The following is a 20,396-nucleotide window of genomic DNA, read 5'->3' as shown; positions in this document are numbered from 1 at the left end:
CGGATTTAGCACCATCTGATTTTCGCTCAAAGAAGCTTTAAGAGGAAGAAGATTTTCATATGATGATGATGTAAAAGCAGCGGTGCATCAGTGACTAAGTGCTCAACCACAAGCATTGGTACGCCGCCGGGAAAAATGCATTGGAAGGTGACTATGAAGAAAAGTGACGTCATTTGTTTTTAAATATTCTTAATAAATAGAGTAAAAAAGTGCAGAAACTTTTTGAAGAACCCTCGTATATATGTATATACAAGTATAAAAGAAAAATGTTATAACCTGCTAATTAAAGTCTATTAATGTCCTTGCCTGCTTGTTCTTGTGTTAAAGATAGATTAGTCATGGGAGGATTTCAAATGTGGGGAAGCTGTTTACAAAAGTGCATGCTGGTCTTCACTTTCGCACTCCTGCTGTGTGAGATCTTGGTTGGACGCATCTGCCACTCCCTAATTAACATGGTGGACAGCTTCCACACCCTCTACATCCTTATTCACATAAGCCTGTATCCGTCAACGATGCCTGCAGGAATTTCAGAGACCTCGATTGTGGGCTCTCCAAATACACCTCTACCCATCTCTGAATCTGCTCACCTTGGTGCCAACTCTCCATTCTGTAAAGGGTACCAATATTCTAAATTACGTATTTCACCTTTTGGGGCTTTGATTTCAGCTCTGCTTCTGGTGTCTTTGTGTGTGTGCATCACTTTTGAGATCCTCAGTCACCTGGTGCAGCCTCATTTCATACAGCACCCTCTTCTGGCTACTGTTGTAGGTATTATTAGTCTATTGTTTAATACACTCGTGCTCGTCTGGAAGAGATGTGAACAAACAAACACAGCTGTGAAAGGGTTGAAGAGAGGCCCAACAGAGACTCAGAGTGAGCCTTTTACTTCAGAAGATAAAGGTAAAGATGCTTGACACTATCCTCGTATAAATAATAAACAAATGTTTAATTAAGTCAATCAAGTATGTGAACAGCAAACCAAGAGCTTGTTTAACATTCCATGACAAAACTATAGCTGCTATTATAAAGTTGACCCCATCTTTCCAGATAAAACTGACCATGCCCCTATTTTTTTAAATACTTGGTAAGTCTCTGTTTAAGTATGCAGTATGATTATTAACTAAACTACTGCCACTCGGTGTAACCAAAATCAGCCAGTCAAGATAAGACAATCATGTTAAAATCAGATTTTTATGTCTTTCTATCTAACTGTTTTTGTAGATACTGGAAATACACAGTTTGAAACAAGCACTGCAATAGTAAAGAAGACAGGACTTGATGGTGGTACACTGATGTTCTGTAACCTTGGAGCAGCCAGTGTGGTGGATCCAGACCAAGGCTCTCAGGAATTCTCCTCTTTGGGAGGTTCATGCCCCAATGCTTCAATCACTCCCCCTGTGCCACAGTCTAACTATACAGAGAAATCCATCTCCCATGATTCCACTGAATGCCAGCAATCTCAACAGACCATCCAGCCAATGGATCCAGGTACTGAAGTGGCTAACTGCAGTATCACTCCAGGTGATTAATAAACATTATCATGATGTTTTACTTGAAATACATTGCTGTGACATAATACCTTGCCTCCATGTATACAGTGGATTTAAAAATAATTCAGACATCTTATCACCTACACTTGACGAGTGCAGTGCGGTACAGCGCTGTGTACGGAGAGCAACACCCTCTACCGCACTCCTTTCCCATCTCCGTGCAGGTGCCACCAACCAGCCAGCAGTGGTCGTAATCGCACTAGTCTGAGAGAGAGTCCCCATCCGGCTTAATCCCGCCCCTATCTGAACAACAGGCCAATCGTTGTTTATGTGGCCGCTCAGCCTTAGCCGGCAGGCGGAGCCAAGATTCGATACGTTGTATTCGAGATCTCAGCTCTGGTGAACAGCGTGTGTTTTTACCGCTGCGCCACCTGAGCAGCGTGTTGTGAAGTTGATTTTGTATCTATTTCATTACCCATCAGTCTGCACCTACAATGACAATGTAAAGCCAAGTTTGAAAGGTTTTCAAAAAGTACTTAAAAATTTAAAAAACTGATTAAGTGTAGATTGATAGATATAAATGGCAAATATATCCATTTAAAACCACATCCACAAATCAAAGTGTGCAAAAGGTTAAGGGATCTAAAAATCAACTGTAGCTTTTTAAGTACAGTGTATCACAAAAGTGAGTACACCCCTCACATTTCTGCAGATATTTAAGTATATCTTTTCATGGGACAACACTGACAAAATGACACTTTGACACAATGAAAAGTAGTCTGTGTGCAGCTTATATAACAGTGTAAATTTATTCTTCCCTCAAAACAACTCAATATACAGCCATTAATGTCTAAACCACCGGCAACAAAAGTGAGTACACCCCTAAGAGACTACACCCCTAAATGTCCAAATTGAGCACTGCTTGTCATTTTCCCTCCAAAATGTCATGTGACTCGTTAGTGTTACTAGGTCTCAGGTGTGCATAGGGAGCAGGCGTGTTCAATTTAGTAGTACAGCTCTCACACTCTCTCATACTGGTCACTGAAAGTTCCAACATGGCACCTCATGGCAAAGAACTCTCTGAGGATCTTAAAAGACGAATTGTTGCGCTACATGAAGATGGCCAAGGCTACAAGAAGATTGCCAACACCCTGAAACTGAGCTGCAGCACAGTGGCCAAGATCATCCAGCGTTTTAAAAGAGCAGGGTCCACTCAGAACAGACCTCGCGTTGGTCGTCCAAAGAAGCTGAGTGCACGTGCTCAGCGTCACATCCAACTGCTGTCTTTGAAAGATAGGCGCAGGAGTGCTGTCAGCATTGCTGCAGAGATTGAAAAGGTGGGGGGTCAGCCTGTCAGTGCTCAGACCATACGCCGCACACTACATCAAATTGGTCTGCATGGCTGTCACCCCAGAAGGAAGCCTCTTCTGAAGTCTCTACACAAGAAAGCCCGCAAACAGTTTGCTGAAGACATGTCAACAAAGGACATGGATTACTGGAACCATGTCCTATGGTCTGATGAGACCAAGATTAATTTGTTTGGTTCAGATGGTCTCAAGCATGTGTGGCGGCAATCAGGTGAGGAGTACAAAGATAAGTGTGTCATGCCTACAGTCAAGCATGGTGGTGGGAATGCCATGGTCTGGGGCTGCATGAGTGCAGCAGGTGTTGGGGAGTTACATTTCATTGAGGGACACATGAACTCCAATATGTACTGTGAAATACTGAAGCAGAGCATGATCCCCTCCCTCCGGAAACTGGGTCGCAGGGCAGTGTTCCAGCATGATAATGACCCCAAACACACCTCTAATACGACCACTGCTTTATTGAAGAGGCTGAGGGTAAAGGTGATGGACTGGCCAAGCATGTCTCCAGACCTAAACCCAGTAGAACATCTTTGGGGCATCCTCAAGCGGAAGGTGGAGGAGCGCAAAGTCTCGAATATCCGCCAGCTCCGTGATGTCGTCATGGAGGAGTGGAAAAGCATTCCAGTGGCAACCTGTGAAGCTCTGGTAAACTCCATGCCCAGGAGAGTTAAGGCAGTTCTGGGAAATAATGGTGGCCACACAAAATATTGACACTTCAGGAACTTTCACTAAGGGGTGTACTCACTTTTGTTGCCGGTGGTTTAGACATTAATGGCTGTATATTGAGTTATTTTGAGGGAAGAATAAACTTACACTGTTATATAAGCTGCACACAGACTACTTTTCATTGTGTCAAAGTGTCATTTTGTCAGTGTTGTCCCATGAAAAGATATACTTAAATATCTGCAGAAATGTGAGGGGTGTACTCACTTTTGTGATACACTGTACCTGACATTTTCCAGTAATTACTTATTGCTATATTGCAACACTGACCAGGATAAGTAGTTAGTAAAAATAAATGTTTCCATAAAAACCCAGTTGTTTTGTTAATGAAGGATATCATATAGAAATCCAGATAGACAAGCACATTAGTCAGCTCATCTTTTGTTAAAATATGGGCCAAAATAAGAACTTAATGGCAGAAACCCACAAAGCTGTGTTCAATACTTACTAATATCAAAATGTTATTTCACCTGGAAAGCATGGTGGAGGAAGCATCAAGGTTTGTGTTTGCTTTGATGCCTTAGGACCTGAAAAGTTTGCAGTCATTGACGAAACAGTGGATACAAAATTGTTTAAGAAGAAGATAGAAGAAGATATAGTTTATTTGTCATATATACATATACAGGTGTACAGTACAATGAAATTCTTTCTTCGCATATCCTAGCTTGTTTGGAAGCTGGGGTCAGAGCGCAGGGTCAGCCATCGTACGGCGCCCCTGGAGCAGACAGGGTTAAGGGCCTTGCTCAAGAACCCAACAGTGGCTACATAGCGAAGGCTGGATTTGAACCGCCAATCTTCTGGTTGATAGCCCAAAGCTCTACCCACTAGGCTACCACTGTCCCAAATATTTATATTATATTATATTAAAATATTTATATTATATTTATATTAAATAATTATATTAAAGATTGTCAAGGTAACGAGCATCACCTTAAGCCTAATATTAGTTGGGTAAAGATATCATATATAAAGATAGGATATTCTGGAGAAACACTATCTATAAAATTGACTTAATAGCAATTGCTAATAATAATAATAACGCTCAGATGGCACTAGCCCACCACCACAGATGTTGGTTTCCAATTTTAGTGGTGCTATTGGCTGGTTGGTGTGTCTATATAGACATGATTAACTTTGTCTGAGTTGGTGGATGAAGCCCTGTCCAGGGTCATCCGGTCTTACACCCTAACCTGAATAAAATAATAATAATAATAATAATAATAATAATAATAATAATAATAATAATAATAACAGAATCGTTTTCTTGCAGCTGTAAGTATTTAAAACACTTGCCCTTTGAATTATGATGATTATCTTTTCCTTATTGTAGAAATTAATACAACCTACTTTTATTCTAATGATGTTTTATTATGTGCTTCTAATGCCAGCAACCCTGCAACCACTCAGAACAGAACTGTGTACCCAAATGGACAGTAAGCACACCAGGCAGAAAGGTGGACGTATTAAGACCTGCATCGCTGTCATCAGGAGCCTCTTGGGTTGTGTTTTGGTTCTAGTGAATGGCATCATCCTTCTTCTTTTTAAACCTAACTGTCTGAACTGCAAGGTTTTTGCTTACCTGGACCCTGGCTTTTCCATGCTCACTGTGTTGGTTCTTCTAGCCACAACCATGCCTGAACTCTGGCACCATGGCTTATTGCTGCTCCAGGCAATTCCAAAGCACTTAAGTACGGAGGAACTGATGGCCCACATTGGTCGTGTGTCTGGTGTGTCAGCTGTGCATGAGCTGCATGTTTGGCAGCTGTCTGAAACATGCCTGGTGGCATCTGTGCATGTTTACTGCCAATCGGGCCTGTGTACGCAGACATGTTCTCAACTTTTGGTGACTGTCACAGAGGTGCTGAGAGGTTTTGGTATAAGCCACTGTACTGTGCAGCCAGAATTTATTGATTCACAGGTAGAGGAAGCAAATCTGCCCATGACAAAGTCAGCAGAACAGAAATTCTGCAGCTTGCGCTGTGAAAAGGAATGTACAAAGAGTATGTGTTGTTTATCAGAAGAGAACTCCGTCCCATCCGCATCCCCTACTCTACACATGGAGGTGAGGCAGCAGGTTGTCATTATAGAGAACACATATATATAGTCAAGTCAAGTTTATTTGTATAGCGCTTTTTGCAATGGACATTGTCTCAAAGCAACTTTACAGAATCCAGGACCAACAGACCAAAAACCCTTGTTGAGCAAGCTGAGGGTGACAGTGGCAAGGAAAAACTCCCTTAAAAATACAGGAAGAACCAGACTCAGCAAGGACTCCCATCCTTCTTGGATGGCCTGGAGGATAATTTTAATAAATAGGATTTACACAAATCATACATACACAAAATTGAACGAAAGGTTCTAACTATCTTGTTACATTTTGTGGTCAATAAAAACTGATAATTAAATAATGCATTGCTTCTTTGGCCTGATTTAAAAAAGAATTAATTAGACTTCAGAGTAATAATGTGTGTTTACTTATTCCTAGTTTTCACTCGGCGTTTGCTCAGGGCTTGAAAATCAGCTCTCGAACGCTATGTGTGAACTGTTTAACGACTCAATCCAAACGACTCAATTCGAGTGGCTTGCAGATTGCTTGCAGACTCAAGAAAAATATCTAGCATGCTAAATATCTGGACCAGTCGGCGACTCAAAATCATGTACTGTAAAAGGTGTTGCAATCAGGTTGTGATTGTTATGAACGCAAAATACAGAAGGAAAACCTTGAGGGATGAGTTGTAAATATGAGCCAGACCTCCCAAACCACCCCCTAACCTAACCTTTCTAATGTCTTTAAAGGTCTTTTTGTTATAAATACAAGTATATTTATATCTTATAAGTATACTTAAATCTTAAATTATACAGTAGAATAGATAGTACTGTAATAAACAATAACAAACAACTATACACAGTAGTACTGTACATAAAAACACACATCACATTTCAGTACAGTACGTGTGCTGTACCATACACCATAATAAATTTATAAGGTGTAATTGCACGAAAGAAAGAATACTTTACTCTTCTTCTCTCTCACTCACTTTGTCCCCTCTGTCTGATACACAGTGACAGCTACTGGCAGGAGTAATTATACAACAACAAATGTAATAGAGTTTTTCATTTTCTCACCACTACGCTTTCTCTGCACCTTCTTTGGGGCCATTTTAATATACGTAGAATTTTACAAAATATAAATAAAACACCGAAAAAAAACACCGTCCGCTGTCCGAATGTTCGCTCTCTGTATATATACAGACGTCACGTGTTTCGCGAATTTTGGTTCGTAATCCGAAATTTGTTCGTACGTTAAGTTGACAAAGATGCCAAACCATCATACCAACGTTGCATTGCAAAAAAAATTTATCTCTAACTCTCTCTGCAGAACAGACAATCCCTGCTGGCTGCGTAGCCAAACCCACTCCTTCACCCAGATTCATTTATGTTTCCCACTTGCCACTTCTCACGTGTGTTTTCAGGAGACCAGATAGACTCGACTGAGATTCCTCCTCCGATCGGTTGTGTAGTGTGAAAACCACAACGACTTGAAAGACTCCCGATTACAAGAGATCCAGTTGTGTAGTGTGAACTGTATAGTGATCTGAACAACTTGAAAGTCGTGTAGTGTGAACTTGGCAGTAGTCCTTTAGACCATGGAATACTTGCAGCAAATACGCTGCTTGTGGTTTACTCTCCAAACATGCCAAGGGTAGATTGGCTGCTTTAAATTGTCCCTATGTGTAGAGTAAGTAGGTGTGTGCTATCTGTTATCTTTTGTTACCTTGTTCAGGGTGCAATCCTTGATAATTTGGTACCCATGTTTTAGTGTCGCCAGTTCGTGTTGTCTTCACACGCCAGTACAGTAGGAGGCGGCACACGGTTCTTCATTTGGTTTAAGGAAGAGCTTCTACTCACCCCAGATCTGACCGGGTTCAGTAGAAGCGCACACGCAGCAGAATGAGGAAATTCAGTTTCTCGATTTTATTTCTTTGCACATTGTTTCTGTATCATGCTGCCGCTGATAACGGCAGTGTTAAAAAGATGAAAATGCAGTACGCTGCCGGACCTCTGCTCAAATTCCAAATCTGGTAAGAAAGCGTCGATTAAAGTCGTATGTAGCTGGATTAAGTTAGCTAATAGTAGCAGTGCTTTATACACGCACAGCTTCCTCGAGTAATAACATACAAATAAAACAACCAATATCAATAATTGGTCTGTATCTTATGTACAAACATACAGATAAGTGGTCGGAAAACCGAGTTTACCAGATTAATAGTGACCCAGCAAAGGCGTCTACTTGGTCATGACGTTACAACCGCTAATTTGCAACATTTCATTGATATACTCAGAAAGTCGAAATAAAAGACTTTTAGTCGGTTGTTCTGTAATGTTTTATTAAAATTATCGTTGAAGAACGGCCCAATCTAATTATTTAGCTGTACATTGTAAAATCTAATGTTTAACCATTTTTCAGTCAAGAGTGAAAGTCAGTTTTGGTAACAGACTAGCATAACTACCCACATTTAATCACGACGCCTCTGTCATTACTTAGCTAAGTCTCTGGTTTACTATAACTTAAAGTCTACATTCTTAACAGAAGCCGGGTTATTTAAGCAATAGAACACGACCTCGAGTGTTCTATTGCTTTTATACAACAGTTTTTACAAAATAAAGAAAGAAAATAAATCAAAGAAGCTCTGAATTTCATATTAAATATGCTTTAATATTGACAATACCTTCCGCCAAAAAGTAGTTCCACAACGAATATAAAGTTTAACACTACAAAGCAGACATCCCAAGTTGCAAAAACTCATTTCAGGGAGGTAAGAAGAACAAGAAGAAGAAGGCAAGAACCTCCGAAGGGAAAAAAAGAAATAAAAAAACCTCTCGCACACACCAAAGGCTATGGATGAAAACAGAACTACTAGGAGCTGCTAACTGGCTTAACTAACTGTTCGCGTTACAAACACATTCATGTTCCCTAAATAGTGCACTAGATTGTGTATCAGATCATGGATATATGTTCCCTACATAGTGCACTAGATAGTGAATTAGACAATTGGTTATGTTCCCTACACAGTGCGCTAGATTGTATATCAGATAACGGATTTAAAACGCGACCGGGAGAAAAGTCTGTGTCGCCTGCGTGCGCATTTGTGTGCATGAAGCTTGTCGTTAATGGCAACGCGTCAGCGGAGTAATACCGTAGTGGTGTGAAAAGGCCGTGCTGTTATCACGAATATCAGCACGTTTAGAACGCTTCTCAACCAATCAGATTGTAAGGTCAGAACTAACTGTTGTATAAATGTTCACATGTCATAGGTCTTCAAATTGTCCAACGTTGGATTGGCAAAGCCATGCCAGCACCTTGACTTTGTTATTGAGTAACCAGTCCTAAATTATTTTTGGCTGTATGTTTGGTGTAAAACTGTGATTACATTCTCCTCTGATACGTTCCAGTACTTACACTGATCAGCCATAACATTAAAACCATCTCCTTGTTTCTACACACACTGTCCATTTTATCAGCTCCACTTACCATATAGAAGCACTTTGTAGTTCTACAATTACTGACTGTAGTCCATCTAATTCTCTACATAACTTTTTATCCTGCTTTCACCCTGTTTTTCAATGGTCAGGACCCCCGTAGGACCACCACAGAGCAGGTATTATTTAGGTGGTGGATCACTCTCAGCACTGCAGTGATACTGACATGGTGGCGGTGTGTTAGTGTGTGTTGTGCTGGTATGAGTGGATCAGACACACCAGCGCTGCTGAAGTTTTTAAATACCGTGTCCACTCACTGTCCACTCTATTAGACACTCCTATCTAGTTGGCCCACCCAGTAGATGTAAAGTCAGAGACGATCGCTCATCTATTGCTGCTGTATGAGTTGGTCATCTTCTAGACCTTCATCAGTGGTCACAGGATGCTGCCCACGGGGTGCTTTTGGCTGGATATATTTTTGCTTGGTGGACTATTCTCAGTCCAGCAGTGACAGTGAGGTGTTTAAACTCCTATAAGCATTGCTGTGTCTTATCCACTCATACCAGCACAACACACACTAACACACCACCACCATGTCATTGTCACTGCAGTGCTGAGAATGATCCACCACCCAAATAATACCTGCTCTGTGGTGGTCCTGGGAGAGTCCTGACCATTGAAGAACAGGGTGAAAGCAGGCTAAAAAGTATGCAAATAGACTACAGTCAGTAATTGTAGAGTTCCAAAGTGCTTCTATATGGTAAGTGGGGTGATAAAATGGACAGTGAGTGTAGAAACAAGGAGGTGGTCATAATGTTATGCCTAATCGATGTATTTGCATAAAGCAAATAAACTGTGTTTTCAGAAGTAATATCTAGACCTTTATTTAATATTTGTAAGCTTATAAAGTGACTGACTACTCTTGTTTTTCATCAAATATTCAGGTATATAAATCCAAAGTTCGTGTCCATATTTTTAATTCAAGTACAAAGTCAAAATATATTGTGTAAATTGAAAGTTAATAAGTGCAATAGAAGTAGATTTTTAAAAAGTCTGTACTTGTACTTGCCCCCCAAAACAACTGTGATTTTCATTTGTGTTTTTAATATCATTTTCTTGCAGCATTTCCTGAGGTTACAAGCGGGTGTTTGAGGAGTACACTCAGGTTCTTACCCAGAGGTACCCAGACATCCGCATTGAAGGGGAGAACTACCTGCCCCAGCCTATATACAGGTGTGTGTCTTTATTGCTCAGTTCATTTAAAGTGCACTGCAGTAATCTTTCTGCCTTTGTATTTTATTTTCAAGCATGTCAAATTTATTTTTGCAGGCACATTGCTTCCTTCATCTCTATATTTAAGTTTGTTGTTATTGGCCTCATCGTTATGGGAAAGGATCCGTTTACCTTCATTGGTATGCAGACCCCTGGAGTCTGGGTCTGGGGTCAGGAGAATAAAGTAAGAAAACACATCTGGTATACATGTGTATTTTGTGTCACTAATTCTTAAGATAATAGACAAAACATCCTACCCTACACCTACCATGTTCCCCTACATGGTTGGTTAGTTGAAAACTTTATAAATATATCAATTTCAAATTAGCATAGTATTAAAAAATAGAAGACCTAAAACATGTTTGTCCCTCATTCCAAGAGCCAGAGCTGTATAATCACACAACATTTGTTAAGAAGAATATTAGAAATAGTAGCCCATGATTACACTGTTTTAGTTGCGTCATTAGTTCAGTCATTTAGTGAAGATAGAAGTGTAGTCCCCCCTGGGATGTTGTATAATGATGTCTGTGGGGGGAGTTGCGTCAACCACTTAATCCCTTGTTAATCCAGAGATAGATGTGTAAATGGACTTTATTATTGTGTATTATTGTGTATAGTGATAACTCTCAATGATTCACAGAATGTAATTTGCTATGTTTGTGTTTTTGTAGATCTATGCTTGTATGATGGTCTTCTTTCTTAGTAACATGATTGAAAATCAGTGCTTGTCTACTGGAGCCTTTGAAATAACCCTGAATGGTAAGTCAGAAAGGGGTTTGTTTACACCCAGACCCCAGTATTCAGACTGCTATTATAACAACTGCATCCAGTCAGTAAATCCAGCATAGCGGACACTAGTCCTATTTAGTGCCTTATTTGATGTGGGGAAAAATGTCATGCCACAGAAAAACAAGATGTTAGTTAATTGGACCATTTTTAAGCCCATTAACTTTGAGTTCCTGTGTAAAGTGAGCTTTGTCAAGCTAATAGATTTTAGCTGGAAATGGTCCATTGTGGTCGAGTTAGAGTTAAAAGATGTTCATAAATGAATGTAATGTATTTTATTGAGTTCTTTGTAGTTGTGTTGGTAAATAGTGTCTCATTATTTTTGCTGAGGTTCTTTTTGAATAGTGATTTTGCGAGATGGGGTACAACAAGGGTGTAAACATTTAGGGCTTGAGAACAAAATTGTGAGTGTAAGTGTGTGACTTCGCTTAGGGTACTTAAACACCATGTTAAGTATTATATAAACATATATATTTTAAGTATGCAACTATGCAATAATGATTGAAGTTATGCAATAATGATTGAAGTAAATGTGATATTGTTATTGTGCGTGTGCAGACGTGCCTGTTTGGTCCAAGCTGGAGTCAGGCCACTTGCCCTCCATGCAGCAGCTTCTTCAGATCTTGGAAAATGAGATGAAGCTAACTGCACACATGGATACTCTTCCCCTCCAGCTATCCTAATTCCAGATGGTTGCAGCTTCAGAGCTATAACCTTTCCTGTAAGTAATAGGCAAATACTTTGGTCAGTACATTAACATAAAGGTAAATACTGTGTTGGCGTTATGCTGCAGTAAAACAGTGAGTGCATTTAAGTACACACACGGCATCTTGGGACCATAATTATATTAATGGATTCACCTGCATTTCAGTGGTCTGATAATAGAAACCTCTGAGTTGACACAGATCATGCAGTAAGAGGTGTAGATATGAAAAAGTACTACACAGATTTAGTGGCTTTGATCTAAAATATTGAAATAACATTTAATGGCATCTGATGAGAATATATTTTTTGTGTAATAAAGTGTAGAAGTGTATTTGTCTAGAAGTGTAATTTGTCTAGCTTGTTTTTAATCATTTTACACAAGCACATGTAATCCAATGCCATAAAACATGTTTTGTACAATTCATACCTTTATTTGCCCACTGTTGATTCATTAAGTGTGTATTAGGGATGTGTTTACTACCTTTTATAATTAGTTAAACTGCTTTAATGACATTTTGGTAGCCAGCATTATATGTTCTATAATTCTTTAACTATCTTTTTTTTTTTTTTTTTTGCTTTTTGGCTAAAAGTCAATTAAATCAAATCAAAATGTATTTGTCTCATACACATAGTCATACACAGTACAACTGGCAGTAAAATGCTTTTGTGACTGCTCGGCCACATTAGCATTTAGTAACAAATGGACAAAAAATTAATGTATATTAAAAATAGAAATATTTTAAAATGTAAAAAGTGTAGAAAAATAAAACTTAAAATATAATTTAAAAAACAGAAGCATTTTAAAGTGAACCAAAACTAAAAGGTAATGAGAATACTTCAAATACATGTGCTGAATATCCCCTTAATCAGGTTAAGATAATTCAAGAATGTAGTCTATGTGACTATTTGAATAGTCTGATTACTGTCAGAACCTTATCTTAATCAGATTATTTTTGTACATGCTAAGAAACTTAGAATATTAAAGTTTCAGTTTGTTTAAAGGAAATGAGTCACAGTTAGTTCCAATAATAATGGAATTTAGGCAATAAAATGTTGTATGTTCTGAGCCCACCACGGCTTTAAGCTCATAAATATACAATCTGTTTTTAAATCACAGCAGTGCTGTCAGCACTCCAGGCATCTATACAGACATAATTGGCTATTGGGAAAAGTGGTCTCTTGCCAAGGTTGTGAACCTTTATTATGCTGAAAGATAATTCATTTGGATGGTCACTACCAAAAAAAAAAGGTGTTTGCCATGAAAAAGCTCTAAGTTGTTGTTTTTGGAGGAGGGGCTTCTTTCTTAGGAGTTAGCAAGCCCACTGCATTGTAAAGCTAGCTTGATTGTGGACAGTCTATATTAGGTTTTGTGTTCTTTTAAGTTACAAATAGAAATTCCATTATATTAGAATAAAAAATGCAGTATTTTGTATTGGTTATAATGCTATTAATGTCCAAAAATATAAAGGTGAAATGATTTAATTTATCTGGACAAGCGCACCTTCCAGTGGCTAGTCTTTTCGGCCAGATTCATCCAAGTATCATCCAAGCCAATCATGCATGTGTAAATCCTCAACCAGCTCATAGCACAGCTGAAATTCGAAATCCCGGATCTCAGCGGTAGTGGGTTTTCACAGTTTACCACAGCACCACCCAAGCTCTGGGTGCATAATAGTCTCAGCCCTCCTTGGCCAGCATGGGTGTGGTACAAACGACAAGAGAATTGTAATTGGAGATTTGGCATATTAGTGATTACATTTGGTTAAATATGGGGGTGGAATTAAATTAAAGGGAAATAGAATTTATGCCCATCTAATCAAAATGGTGTTTGTAAGATCAGGCCTAACTCACAATCAATGTGACTTTTTTTTGGGGGGAGGAAGGAGGGGGGGGGGGGGGGGGGGGGGGGGGGATTTGAACTCGAGCTCAGGGCTCTTCATGGGCTTTGAAGGTCTTCCACTCCAAACCTGTCAAACCATGTCTTTATGGTCTTTGCTTGATACACAGGGACACAGTCACCCCTAAATCCTTATCTTATCAGTGGCCACAAAACTGAAAACATATTTTATATAATTTACTCCATACAGTTACTACCAGTGGGTGTGGCTGATAGAACTGGCCTTGATAATTAGAAACATGTCCACATACATTTGGCAGTATGGTGTATTTGGTTGTAAGGCTATAATACAGTTAATGCTTTTTATAATATTACCCTGATGATTACACCCTGGTTTCACCTTTTTTTCCCTTCTATCTTGCTGTAGGTGTTTGATGGGAGATTCCAGTCAGTAAGGCTGCCCCAATGAAGGTCTGCTCTGAAAGCAGTGTATCTGCTGGTGTAGACTGGATGTCTTTGTCTTCCTTACTGATGCTTGTGGGACTCCTAGCATTCACAGTGGGTTTCCAGCCTGAGTGAAAGCTTAGTGAAACCTAATTTAAGTGGTGGGAAATCTTATTTGAAAAGTTCATGTGGTCTTTAAACCCCAGTACTAAATGAGTCTATTTGTTACTAATCTGTAAGAAATTACATGCGAGTTAGATTAATTTGAGTGTTTGTCTCTGTACTTTTTAATAATGGTTTCCCATTGCTGTAGGTTTGCTTCCAGAGTTGTGTATTTCATGCCACCAACAAAAACATTTTCACACTTTTTATACCTTTACTTTTTTTTGCAAATTAAATTGTTCTGTATTAAATTTGTCAGTTGTAAATTATTTAGAATTTTGATGAATGTAGAAGGTTTTATCTTTTGCAAATAATGTCTAAAATAAAACTACAATAACATGCAAGATAAATATTATGTAAGTTGAAGAATTTAAATATATACTTCATGGTTCAAGTTAATATATTTTAATGTTTTTTTTTTTTCTTTCTTAGTACCTCTTTTTATATTCTTAATTGAAATAAAATCTCATTAATGTCTTAATTTAATGTCTTAATGTGATGTCTGACAGCCCTGAAAATACAATTTTGACGTGTCAACGCAGATTCTTTCAGGGAGAGGTTGATGGTTTCAGCTCATTAATATACAAGAAATCTGTGATTGTATTTAGTAATTTCAATAATGCCTAACAAAACATTAAGTGTAATTAAGTGGAAAACAATGTGCAACAATAATAAAATGAGTTAAATTAATTGATTTATATTAAACTTAGTTTGACTTCATGGTATTATTAATCGTTAATCTTTGTGGTTGCACTCTTTGGTTTGGACACTAGTTCTGTTGCTTTGGACATGATGCCTTGAACCTTTGTGTTACCACATGGCTGCCAGTTACCCTGGTGGGTGTTTTTGCCATCTTCCAGGAATCCAGTGCAGAATATGTTTGTGATGGTATAGAGTTTCTATAGTTGCTTAGAATCAGGTACATCAGAAGTTTGGGATAGAAGTTGTCTGAACTGTTTGTTTTTTCTCCAGCCAGAGAGTGGTTGGGCTGCTGCTTTGCAGAGCCTTCGTTTTCCTGTAATTGTCGAGCTTGGCTGATTGGCTGTAGCATGGGCGACTAACAGCAGAGCTAATGAACTGTTCTTTGATGATGTGCTCACCCAGGAACATCTCATGTGACTTAAAGCAGATAACGCTGATAACACCCACCTCTCAATTATCAGTGAGGCATCTCAGAACTGATAGCCAGTGTTTAGAGACACCTGTTGTGGCATGCTGTTGTGACACTCATAGCCTCTGATGACCTTGTGAAGGACAAATTGGAGCTTTCAAACTTTTGCTGCATCATTTGACGGACTGAAGAAAGCAGTCAATTGTTTTAAATAAGCCATAGTTTGATTACTTATGCAGAATGCAAAACGGTATAAATCTTAAAAGCTATTTCTTTTTTATTTCTTCTAACAGGACATTTAAGAAGATTGGGTCAAAGGTTTAAGTACTTCTCTAAATCAGTGTGACTGACAGCAAAGGCATATTTTATATTATTTATATTATATTATGCAGACTTAGTTTATGATATTTACAGCACAATTTCAGACTACACTCAATTATAAGATCCATTGAAATTATGAGAACTTCTTGGGCTCCAATACCTTTCAAAGACAATGCTAGTTTTTGTCACTTTTCTAAATATCAACATGCAGTTTTAGCTACTGTGTGTATTTAAGATAATTCCCTAATTCATGTTACAGCTAATGCTATTTGTTAGCCCATGTTTGAGGCTAACAAACAGCAGATCTTTATGCACTTTATACAAAGCTATGTAAACATATAAATATCATCTTTAACTTCCCATTACAAAACCATGGAATTACAGTTGTGCCCATTTGCTCAAAAGAGCATTTGTGATTTAAATAGGGATTCATTCATATTAATTTACAGCCTTTGTGCAGGCAACTGGAGTTCCTCTATACCAGTCTGTATGAACCTCACTTTGTGCATAGGGGACACATGCTGTAACAGGAAAAAGAGAAATTAAATCACTACAACTTAATGAATTAAAGCATGATTTATGTAAATAAGGGTGCAAAATATATGTAAATATGCAAAAGAGTGAGTGTAAAAAAATCATTGACTTTTAATGCTGTACTCCAGATTTATGAATCTAATATGGAGTAGTATGACTACCAACCTTCAGATCTGTGTAGGATTTTACACACATTTAGTGTTACAAGAGCCATTATGCATTAAGCTCCAGTATGGTTTTTTATTAAAACATAACACAAACAAGCTTTTTGGTTTGTGGTTTTTTTTATTTTACTTATTGCTCATTGCTTTAAATCATTAGTAGTAATTTAATTCAGCTTTACTACACCAAATGTAGATTTAAGTTTTTCTTTTTTATTTATAATTTCCTCGTTTTCTCTATTTTAGCAAAGTCATTTGAGGCACAACAATTTTTTAAGTAAATGTTGAAATGTTAAGCTGAGAGTCTAAGCTTTTCAACGCTATGCCTTTCCAATCTCTTAGCCACATCAGGTGCAGAGATATAGAGAGACATAGTTACAAGTATGTGTTTTCACAACCATGAGATGGTCTGAGGACTTTATGTAGTAATCAACAACAAACTTTATTTAGGCTTTAAGTGCCGAACTTGGAGTTACAGAAGGTACAGTATGTTATACCTTATTTAAAGAACAGTTTAGCTCTTGCAATTGCAGTTCCCCAGTCGAAACAGTAGAGGATACTGCAGAACCTACTGGAAGTTTCTAATTCACAAATGCAAACACAACTGAACAGGTACTGCAAATTAAGAGTAACAAAGATTTAAAAATAAAACTGTACAAATGTGTAGGCCTTGTTATCAGGCTTTATTATTGTATGCAGTAGTTTCAAACAACCTCACTGAATATGTGGTCAAATGAATATTGGACTGTGAAGCTTTTAGGTAACGTTTCAAACTTTGTTTACTTTTGTGATTGATAGCCCACACATCCGGTCAGCTACAAAAAATACATTTATTGGTGCTTTTGAGAGTGTTTAATGAATGTGACTTGTAATTCACTCAGTCACTCATGTTTAGCAGATGAAAGTTCCTTCACAAGATAAACGACATAATGTGTAATAGGGTCATTCCTACAATTCGGTGCCTTTTGTGTCCCCAGTATTGATCATTGTATTTATTAAGTCAATTTTAAACAATACATTTACATTTTCGGCATTTAGCTGATGCTTTTATCCAAAGCAACTTACATTACAGTTACAGTATACAGTCTGAGCAACTGAGGGTTAAGGGCCTTGCTCAAGGGCCCAACAGCAGCAACCTGGCAGTGATGGGGCTTGAACCAGCGACCTTCTGATTACTAGTCCAGTACCTTAACCACTAGGCTACGGCTTGCCCTATACAATCTCTAAACATCTTACTGAAATAATTAACACTTTCAAATACTGAACACAATGTTTTCTACCCCCCCCCCCCCCCCCCAAATAAAATGACTGTATACATACTGTTTTTATCTCTTAGATACCAGAGGTTTTCACATGTCCCCAGTACTGTATATAGATGGATATATATGAGGTTTAATCATGAAAATATCTCAGTCTTTCAATACTGTTTAAAAGCTTTGCTTAAGTCCCTCTAAACCTTGGATTTTTTTTGATTTTTTTTGGATTTTATTGCTGATTATAAGGGTTTTTCACACGTCCTTCAAGTTGCTGTCCACCCTGTTCTTTCTTACTACTGTCTCTTAAAATGAAGAGCTGTTTTACATATTGACATCATTTCCTGGCGCTCACATGATCTTTTTGGCGGGAAAACAACTGTGGAAGATGAGTAGCTAACTTTTCATTTTAATGTTTTTTTTCCACATTTTATCCTAAAAGTCTTATATGGTCAACCATAACATGTCCCCTGTTATGGGATATATGAGAAAAAGCAATACGATTTGATCATTTTAAAAATAATCATACTAAAAAGCAGAGAATTCTTTGTCTGAATTCACTTTTATGCTAGCATGGTTTTGCTCATTCGCTAGCTAATGGCTAATTTTATGTCAGAATGTCCACCCTGTTATGGTCCACCCTGTTACAACCTAATATGAGGTGCATGTGTAATTGAGCTTGACCAATATTAGTTTGGAAAAGTATAAATTAAGTATAAATTAAAACTGTTTCATTTTTAAAAAGTTTTAAGGTCCAGAAGGCACCCAATCCCAGGAATGACCCAATAATATTTGATTTATGTGACCAGTGAAACGGAATTATTATTAGAGTACCTATAGCACAATAACAATAGGTACATGTAAATATAGATGAGATACACGTTTTTTTACAATTAAAACAATAATGAAAACAATGGTCAATAATTACATACTTTAACAGTGAGAGACAATGTTTTGGTTTAAAAATAGTTAAACTGTATTAATAAAAGAATACATGTCTCTTTTTTAGGGCAGTTATGACAAATTATATAACATATCCAAATTATAAATTTATATCCTTGCTTTTTGGCAGTTTTATATATTTCTCTGTTTAACAATTTGAATATTTAGAAACAGCTGATGGCGTCATTTTAAAGCATTAACAAGTATTTTTGTACCCTAGTGTAATATATAATGTTTGACTTCAACATGTATTATTTATCTCACTTATTTCAAATCAGAAAAAAATTGTCACCACTCCACAGATCCCCCAGTGCTACCCAGACCCCACTTTGAGAACCACGGCTTTAAAGAACATAACTTGCTTCTTTTTTAGCTTCATTTTCACAAATATTTTCTGGCACATTTTGATTTTAGGACTGTAGGTGAGGATCATTTGACAGACCCGCCACATAAACACCAGGGTTATTCTCATTAATAAAAAAACACAACATATAAATCACAAAACATAGAAATCTTTACTGAAATAAAATGTCTGTTTTTTTAAAAACTAAACTAAATTAACATATGTAAAAAGGCCTGCTACATAAACAAAAACTTCATTTAATTCTAGATAAATTCATGCTAATCAAACAAACAAAACAAAGTAAAGAATGTGTAATAACTAATATTATAATATAAAATTTATAAATACAGGCCAAAAATGTGTTTTGGATTTGTGATAAAATTGTAAATGATTTTTGTGATTTATAAAAGTAATACATTAAAAACTAAATACAACAAAAATTACCATTGTCAAATATCAACATTGTCAAATGGTCACTTTTTATATATAGTTTTGTACTTTTCTTACTCATACTTACTCATCATTTCAGGCCTCAGGTGACCAGGTCATAATCTCTCTGTAAAAAAGTATGACACACTATGTTCTCAACCCAGCATAACGTTCAGACATGACCTCCTTAAATCATTTACTCAGAGACATTTGTGTGAGACAGTTATAACACTGTAAAAAATAAAACTGTTATTACCCTCATTGAAGTCATTTTTATATAAGGTCAAAAAGTACCAGAAACAAAATAACAAATTAAACAGGTACACTTAATTTGAATTAACCCACAAAGTCCATCAAATATGAAAGGCTAAATAATTTACCACTGTCCCAAATCATTTTCTTTAACACAATTAACAATGTTTGAATATTTTTATTGCAAAATAAGTTGAAAAATTGAAATAAAAAGCTTACTTTAACACATTGAATAGGCATGTATGAATTAAAATTCAAGTCTGCAGAGCAATATAAAAATATAAAGATTCTACTTTGCTATAGGCTTCTCCTAATTAATACATTTGTGGTCTAGTACACTTGCCCACCACCACTTAAACTTGGATTTGAATCAGGTGTCTACACAGACATGATTGGTGGAGTTGGGGGATCACCAAAGCCCTGCAAGGGATTGGTGTCCTGTCCAGCCTATTCCTGCCTTGCTTTGAGTGTTTCCGGTGAAACTGGACTCGACGCAACCCTTGACTAGGATAAAAGCAGTTGATAAATTAATAATGAGAACTATTACATTTGACAGCAACATGAAAATGAAAAGTAAATGAAAAGTATTTATTTAGCAAATTGGCTTTGTCCCTATCCACAACCAAAGTTTTCATTTTTAAGATTTTATTATGCTGGCTAAAGACACAAGTAAAGTGCATTTAAATAAAAAAAAAAAACATTTTGTGCTGGAATAAATAATCTGCAGTTTTGACCCCAATATTTAAAACATGCATCCAAAAGGTTTTAACCATTAGAAAAAAT

General features: G+C 37.3%; 2 protein-coding genes across 2 annotated transcripts; both read left to right on the top strand.

The window, feature by feature from the left end:
* The first annotated feature begins 338 nt into the window (after positions 1-338).
* LOC134323543 (proton-coupled zinc antiporter SLC30A1) lies at positions 339-5,957 on the top strand. The gene is made up of 3 exons (XM_063005081.1): positions 339-900; positions 1,222-1,521; positions 4,969-5,957. Exons 1-3 carry the CDS (start codon positions 339-341, stop codon positions 5,682-5,684), a joined length of 1,578 nt encoding a protein of 525 aa, XP_062861151.1. The 3' UTR covers positions 5,685-5,957.
* Positions 5,958-7,505: 1,548 nt separating this feature from the next.
* Positions 7,506-14,961, top strand: selenot1b (selenoprotein T, 1b). The gene is made up of 6 exons (XM_063004519.1): positions 7,506-7,662; positions 10,184-10,294; positions 10,391-10,517; positions 11,005-11,092; positions 11,678-11,840; positions 14,089-14,961. The coding sequence occupies exons 1-5, from the start codon at positions 7,532-7,534 to the stop codon at positions 11,800-11,802; spliced, it is 582 nt and encodes a 193-aa protein (XP_062860589.1). The 5' UTR covers positions 7,506-7,531; the 3' UTR covers positions 11,803-11,840; positions 14,089-14,961.
* Positions 14,962-20,396: the final 5,435 nt, after the last annotated feature.

The sequence above is a fragment of the Trichomycterus rosablanca genome, chromosome 11 (genome assembly GCF_030014385.1).
Source record: "Trichomycterus rosablanca isolate fTriRos1 chromosome 11, fTriRos1.hap1, whole genome shotgun sequence".
NCBI classification, from domain to species: Eukaryota; Metazoa; Chordata; class Actinopteri; order Siluriformes; family Trichomycteridae; genus Trichomycterus; species Trichomycterus rosablanca.
The sequence above is the reverse complement of the archived record's forward strand: the minus strand, read 5'-3'. Positions and strand labels throughout refer to the sequence as shown.

What these genes read in the sequence shown, in the direction of transcription:
- LOC134323543 (XM_063005081.1), top strand. Translation starts at nt 339, where the DNA reads ATGGGAGGATTTCAAATGTGGGGAAGCTGTTTACAAAAGTGCATGCTG. An exon ending in TTTTACTTCAGAAGATAAAG is followed by an intron (nt 901 to 1,221) that starts GTAAAGATGCTT and finishes CTGTTTTTGTAG; the next exon opens with ATACTGGAAATACACAGTTT. An exon ending in TAACTGCAGTATCACTCCAG is followed by an intron (nt 1,522 to 4,968) that starts GTGATTAATAAA and finishes TTCTAATGCCAG; the next exon opens with CAACCCTGCAACCACTCAGA.